This window comes from Brachionichthys hirsutus, chromosome 5 (assembly GCF_040956055.1).
Source record: "Brachionichthys hirsutus isolate HB-005 chromosome 5, CSIRO-AGI_Bhir_v1, whole genome shotgun sequence".
Taxonomy (NCBI): domain Eukaryota; kingdom Metazoa; phylum Chordata; class Actinopteri; order Lophiiformes; family Brachionichthyidae; genus Brachionichthys; species Brachionichthys hirsutus.
The window spans coordinates 7640908-7648180 of record NC_090901.1 but is presented as its reverse complement, the minus strand read 5'-3'; the positions used below and the strand labels follow the sequence as shown (position 1 = coordinate 7648180).

At 43.3% G+C, this 7273-nt stretch overlaps 2 protein-coding genes and 1 non-coding gene across 3 annotated transcripts; all 3 read left to right on the top strand.

Moving 5' to 3' along the window:
- The first annotated feature begins 1171 nt into the window (after nt 1-1171).
- bet1l (Bet1 golgi vesicular membrane trafficking protein-like) lies at nt 1172-2325 on the top strand. The gene is made up of 4 exons (XM_068739521.1): nt 1172-1201; nt 1569-1654; nt 1821-1877; nt 1994-2325. The coding sequence occupies exons 1-4, from the start codon at nt 1183-1185 to the stop codon at nt 2159-2161; spliced, it is 330 nt and encodes a 109-aa protein (XP_068595622.1). The 5' UTR covers nt 1172-1182; the 3' UTR covers nt 2162-2325.
- Nucleotides 2326-3867: 1542 nt separating this feature from the next.
- rps13 (ribosomal protein S13) lies at nt 3868-7004 on the top strand. Its single transcript, XM_068739196.1, has 6 exons — nt 3868-3916; nt 4399-4447; nt 4526-4604; nt 4734-4903; nt 5586-5686; nt 6926-7004. Exons 1-6 carry the CDS (start codon nt 3894-3896, stop codon nt 6957-6959), a joined length of 456 nt encoding a protein of 151 aa, XP_068595297.1. The 5' UTR covers nt 3868-3893; the 3' UTR covers nt 6960-7004.
- On the top strand, nt 5791-5921 carry LOC137894526 (small nucleolar RNA SNORA19). The gene has a single exon (XR_011105514.1). It is a non-coding gene; the product is annotated as a small nucleolar RNA SNORA19 (small nucleolar RNA).
- Nucleotides 7005-7273: the final 269 nt, after the last annotated feature.

Genomic DNA, 7273 nt, shown 5'->3' with positions numbered 1-7273 from the left:
TTCTCTTCAGCTATAATGAAGAGCTGTAATGTTTTGTACATTTTGATATGAGAGGACCAAAACTGCCTACTTTCAGAGGAGTATATATATAGATTGACACGTTTATTTTTTAACAAATAGAAAGGGGGACTCATTTTTCAATTATCTTTGTTTTCTATATAGGCAAACCAGGAGGCGTCAGGGTTTTCTGCTTTGCAATAGACACTTCAGGGTAGATCTGTTCAGCACACCAGATTCCAAGAAATTGTTACTGGCCTTATGAATCCCCAAGAATGTGCCAAAAGTAATGAGAGGGGCAGAAACGACACTCCCCCGAGTGGGGGGGGGCGAATTGGGTGCCTTCGTTTGTGCTCCTAATCTCCCAAATGTTCCACTTGGCCTTATTGCTATAAATATATTTTATTAACAATCTGATGTGTCCTCATTAAAGAATAAAACTGTAAGTCTGTTCTTCCGGAGCAGGTGTGGCGCCTCACCTGCACCCTTGAGGTTTTTGCTAACGGTGGAATGCCACTAAATGCACACTACCAGGTCTTTTCTAGGTTACTTGACTGTTTTCACGGGGCACACCTTTAAGGGGAATTTGTATCATAAGCTTGACGTGGCGTGATGATAATCTGGGTAACGTCCAGGTCACGCCGGCTTTTCCGATGTATTTAAATGAGAAAACTTTCCGAGCTTTGAGGAAGGGACTGAACACGGATGGGTGCTGGAAAAACGACTCTTATCCTCCACCTTCACAAAAAGGGAACAGGAACAGCCGCTGCGTTCCTCTCCACTCACAAACTAGAAATTGTTTAAATGTTTAATAAAGAAATTAAGATGAATTTGTCTGAAATGTTTAAGGGGAAATCTACGAGACACACTAAATATCAGTGACTTGTTCCACACTTAATGGTTGTACAAAGAAAGCGAGCAGGGTTTGAATTAACATGGCCAGTTATTTATTCTTAATTGGTGACCTGTAACCTGTATGGATCGGTGTGTGCTGTAATCCCACTTGCCTAAAGCGTAATAAATGTTTTTGGAATAAATATCTAAGGATGTTCTTGTATTTGTTAAAGTTAAATATTACTCATATAATGAAGAGAAATGGCTAAATAAATAAATGTGAAACGTCCGGCAGCTGTTTGTGACGTCGTCCCAACCTGTGAACAGCTGACGGTGACGTCACTTCGCAACATGGCGGACTGGAATAGAGGTTTGTTTGTTTTTGACACGTATCCACTTTGTAATTGCTCAGCAAGTATCTGTCTCTTCGGCTGCGGCGGTAGCGTTACACCCGATTGATAGGTGACGTAAACGGCCGATCGATCAGTGTGATTGGTGCCTCGGTTTAAATTAGAACAGAAGGCGAGCCCGGAGGTAAGCTAACATGCTAGCTAAGGAGTTTAGGGATGTGCGGAATCCTAATGTTATGCTAATGTGCTATCCATACAAAGCTCGTCATGAATTAATATTGAATGGGTGCAACGTTTTTCAGGATTGAGGGAAACCTGGATTAGCCCGGTCCCGGTTTAACCATAAATGAGGAATGTATTTACGTCTCCAGCACCGTCTGCTTCCAGGTCGCGGTTCTGTTGATGACATGCTGGATGCTGAAAACAAGCGGATAGCTGAGAACCTGGCCACCAAAGCTTCCAGACTAAAATCTGTGAGTCCCAACCAACAGCTGCCATCTTCATCTTCATCTATGATCACGTTGGATCAATTTCAAGTGATGTTACTGTTCTGTTTTGTGTGATCGTTTGTTTTAAACAACTTAAATATAACGCACAATTTTTATTTTTGACCGTCTGCCCGGTCTCCACATCTGACAGCTGGCGTACGACATTGACAGAGAAGCAGATGATCAGAACGAGTATCTGGATGGCATGGTGAGTCTTTCTGCTCAATTATTAAACTACACACACACACACACACACACACACGATGTATGTAATTACTACTTCCTTTAAATTCATTGACCAAGAGCACTATATTTTTCTTTCAGGACTCAAACTTCCTGAGTGCGACGGGTCTGTTGACCGGCAGCGTGAAACGTTTCTCCACCATGGCCCGGTCAGGCAGAGACAACCGCCGCATCCTCTGCTACGTCTCCGTGGGCCTGGTCTCGGGCTTCTTTCTTATTTACTACCTAATCTCGAGGATTCAGCGCTAGCAGGAAAAACCAGGCTGCGCAGAGCCGGACCTGATGTGAGGCTTAGATGATGCACTGTGATGTCATTTCTGCAGTATTCCTGTAGAGGAGGAGATGTCTTAAAACGCACCAAAGTGAGAAATCAAACAAGAACTGACCCCCCCCCCCCCAAAAAAAAAAAAAAAAACACGTTGAATTGTTAAAGCGACCAACAAGAAGTGTAGGCCTGGTCAGCAGGGCAGACGATAGTGGGTATGGTCATAGAAAACGTTTTAGCTTCACAACATTTCCACCTTGCACGACTAGCAGGGGTTGACTGTGAATCCAGCGCAGGTGGAAGTGGCGCCCAACGCAGCTGAATGTGATTGGCTGAGCCACCGGTCAATCAAAGCACACAAGATGTTCTGAGATGTTGCTTCTCTGTTCAGATAGGAAAGTGAAAACTTCCTGGAATCTATACGACAGTATAGATGAAAACAATATATTTTCGAGTCACATCTTTGTTTGGGATAATCTTGAGTTTTACGGTGTGATGACCCCACAGAGGTCAGGGAGACAAATAGTACATCTCAATAAAGCATTGTCCTTTTCTCCGTGATGTTTATCTGGGAGTCAAGGTCAATGTTTGATTGATGCTAATGTTCAGTACAAAATTAGAACTGATTAAATAGCAACGATATAGTCATGTCAATTAACATGTGATACATTCCTCAGTTTGTGTGTAGCAGGTGGCAATGTAAGGGGTTATTGATTGTCTTTGGTGCATGAGGTGAGGTTACTGTGTGTTGAAGGACTCCAAAGAAGTTTTCATTCTTTTTTTCCAGCTAAATATGTTAATAAACTAAATCTTGTCATGCATTATGTCTTTTGTAAATATCCAATAACAATTTATTGACCCAACATGTGGTTGACTGGAGACAAGGCTATATGCAAATACATAATAACATGATGTGTCATGTAATATCTGTTCTGTTAATGGTTTACATGGACATATCATTTATTTCCTACATCCAGTCTTTCTGTGCTGCAGATGACGGTTGAAAAAGACCGTAAGAGAAGGTTAAAATCAGTTTCTTAACGTGTTTACATTTAATCTGTCTGGACTGCAGATCAACCAGAGTCAACATGCCAGAAAATACACGTGGAATACATGTTTTTACTTGTATTTGGGTTTTTAAACTGTTGGAGAAAACGGGTTGCTTGTACGTGATTGATTACAGCCATTATATGCCATATTGAAATGACGGGCTAGCACTGTTGCCTCAACAAGAAGGTCACAGGTTCAAAGCCAAGTTGTGGCCTTTCTGAAAGCAGTTTGTGTGGATGATTGTCCTGCGGTGAGCTGGTGGCTCGTCCGTAGACTGCTGGGACAGGCTTCAGTAGATCCCAGATTTATGTGAACCTAATTGTCTTATATTCTACTTCTTGATCTCTGCAGGCATGAGGTTTTTAGATTGGAGCAGAAAACATTTGAAACTCAACAAGAAAGAAATGTACATAAGTAAAATGATAATAAAACTATAACAAATAGATTCTTTAAAAATTGGACTCGCTGGCTTCTGTTGTGCTTTTTGTGTTTGTGCGTGTGTTACATTTACACTTCTCCTTGGGCCGCAACCAAAGAACTGGAACGATCGCTCTAAAAAAAAATATGAGCGTCAAACTCTTCTGTACGTCATTGCGTCACTTCCGACGCAGGCGCAAGATACCATTTCCTGTCGCGTGTGGGGCCTTCTCTTCCTCTGCCGCCATCATGGGTCGCATGCACGCTCCCGGGTGAGCTGGGTTTCAATCGCTTTGAGGAATTAATTTACGACGTCTGCTCATTTTCGGCTGCATTATGTGATTTATGAACATGTTGTTGATAATCGAGGCGCAGAATGAGCTCTTCAAGCCAAACACAGAAGCCAGAAAAATAACTTCAAAACGGGCGTCGGCAACCGGCTGCCATCTTCAGCTCGCTACCATTAGCCAGCCGCTAGCTCCGTCAAGCTAAGCGTCTTTAGCTATCGAGTTAGACACATCTCACTTTAACATATCGTAAATGTAATATTCCAGTCTTTTTTTCTTTTTAGCAGTGCAGTCTATTTTACATCTTGATCTTATGTTCCGGAATAGGAAGTGTCGGTGTGATTATAATCGTGAAACTAACGTAACCGGTCCTACAAAAGCTGCATGTTCTGCTAGCTTTCAGTCAAACACTCTGAATTGTATAATTATTCCTCTGTCTCCCCCCCCCCCCCCCCCCCCCACACCAGAAAGGGCTTGTCCCAGTCAGCGCTTCCTTACAGGCGCAGTGTTCCCACAGTGAGTACATGAAAAATGTTTGACAAAAGTAAATGCATCGATTAGACTAGCTGGTAATCACTGAACTGTTATCTGCAGTGGCTGAAGCTCACATCTGATGATGTTAAAGAGCAAATCTTCAAGCTGGCGAAGAAGGGTTTGACCCCCTCTCAGATTGGTGAGTGTTTCAATAAGAATCAGTCAGAATAGTAAATGATCCAACATAATGCAAAAATGCATTCTTCACAACAGCGACGGTGGGGGGGGGGTCCAGGTTTCTGACGGAGCTTTTCTGTGACTATTGTAGGTGTGATTCTGAGGGACTCCCATGGTGTGGCCCAGGTTCGTTTTGTCACCGGCAACAAGATCCTCAGGATCCTCAAGTCCAAGGGTCTGGCCCCGGACCTGCCCGAGGATCTCTACCACCTCATCAAGAAAGCTGTGGCGGTCAGGAAACATCTGGAGAGAAACAGGAAGGTAAACGCAGAAAGTCAGTTTTCCCTGGATTTATTTTAGTTTTTACTACATGAAATGTACAAGATTATAAAGGTATAATAAGTCGTGTGATGGTCAAAACCACTCGTGTGAAACCTGGTGCTGCGTACGATCTTCCTCACACGCCACGGATCCCAGACACGCTGTCGGGGGCCGTGCTTATCGACGTGTCAGTTGTGCTTAAGCTGGGCTCTCTTCTTTATGTCTTTCTCACATCGGTCATTTGGCTCCGGTGTTTGAAGAGGTCGCATGTTTTTGCTGTCCATGAACACATTGCAGTGTTGTCAGGCCTTGCCGTCGCGATGCCGCATTGATTCAGACAGTCCTGGGTGTTTTGGTTCGGCATGCGCCGATTTCCTTAATTTTTTACGAGATTGGGGATCGGCCGATTTCTACACGTGAAACCGATCTTGCCTACCTCCCGTAAAGGTCTGAAAATCAGCCTCTTGCTGCCCTCGTGCTGGGCCTGGCATCAAGGGAAACGAACACAATCATCTTTGACTGAACGAATCTCTGATCATGTTTGGCATAAAGGCCAATCAGACCGAGACGAGCGCAACATAGATGATGAAATATCGTGCTTTTGCGATGTAATCGTTCAAAGGATGGGATCACGAGGAATCTTGATTTTGTGTTTTTTCATTATTTCATATAATGCTTGTAGGACAAGGACGCGAAGTTCCGCCTGATTCTCATTGAAAGCAGGATCCACAGGCTGGCCCGTTACTACAAGACCAAGAGAGTCCTGGCCCCCAACTGGAAGTAGTACGTATTTGTTCTTCTTTCCTTCTGGACATTTTCTGTTTGGGATAACGTAGATAATATTCATACAGCTAGCTCTCTGTTTACGTGAATGCGTATGTTGGACGATGCACAGCTCATTGTCTTGCTCTCCCTCTCATTGAGAGTCATGATATTTCTTCTGTGCTAGAAAAAAGCTGGAGGTAAATTAGCAGAGTGGCTCCTTGATGTCAGATCTGCCAGTCCCCTTCACACAGCGAACGTTTATTTTATCAGATGGTTTCTACAGTATTTATTTCTTGACATTGGGCACAGGTCATCCTCTAAGGCAAGTACAGTAATACCTCGAGACGCGAGCAAGCCTCTACCCAATTGGTCGCTTTGAGATGTGAGCATAGATTTGAGATACGAGCGAGGGAGGAGGCGTCCGGTTTGTTCCCTTCCCTAAATCGACAAACGCCTAGAAATGTCTGCGTTGGATCAAACTTTGTGGAAGAACACACGACCAGTTGAATCCATCAAGAAGTGAAATGAAGAACATAAATAAAAAAGACTCATCTTTGCAGTAATGAACAACTACTAAAGTGGCATAGAGAATCATAGTGAACAACAGAGCTCTGTGTTTGACTAGTTATCAGTGTTGGGTGTTCGTTGGGTGTTCGCTGTCGGATTACTGTGACGGTAACCACGTCGCCGATGTATCAGTGTTTACAGCTAAAGGCTACTGACGGCTGCAGCACCTACACACACACACGTCACTGACAGCGTTTAGCTTTAAATTTTACTTGTCACCCACGAATAAAGCCACTTTAAATGTCAAGTCAGAAAAAAGGTCGGCCAAAAAAAACATCGAACTGAGTGGAAAAAAAGCCTTCACTGAAATATTTGTTTACTCGACGAAATAGCTTTCCAGGGAGGTCTGTCGGCTTTGCCATTGTACTTGATGGTTTTTGTCCATTTTTGGTCAAATACCGTGAGACCCTGAGTCTGCATTAGGAGGGTGGGAGGGGGCGTGTCACGAAAAGGTCAAAGGGTGGGTGTTAGCCGACAGGAACGGTTGAGGGTTTTTCCTTGTTTTATATGGGAAAAACTGATTTGAGTTACAAGCTTGGTCCAGGAATGAATTAACTCGTATGTCGAGGTATTACTGTGTATGGATTGTGATTGTAGTTATCAATAATAGTGGCATAAGTTGAATTTCTGTGTGTTACACGACTTTCGATCGCGTTTCTTCTAACGGTTTGTTTTCTGATTTGTTTGCAGCGAGTCCTCTACAGCCTCTGCTCTGGTGGCATAAACGCTACGAAAACTTTGGATTAATAAAAACAATTTAAATTGTAAATTGTTCTGGTGTCATTTTATTGTTAAAATGTTTTTGTGCAGGTTTTGGTCACTTGAAGTGTTTCTCCTTTCTTTAGATCGTGTTTGTTTCTGGATGATTTAACCCACTCAAAGCCGTTAACACGAAACAAAAACACGCGTGGGGGCCGTGAAACCGAAAGAGCCCCCTCCGAATTCGATTTAATTTTCCATTAATCGGGAATTTACCGTTAGCTCTAGAAACTACGGGTGGTTTCCACACGTCGGACATTACGTCATATGTCTTGTTTA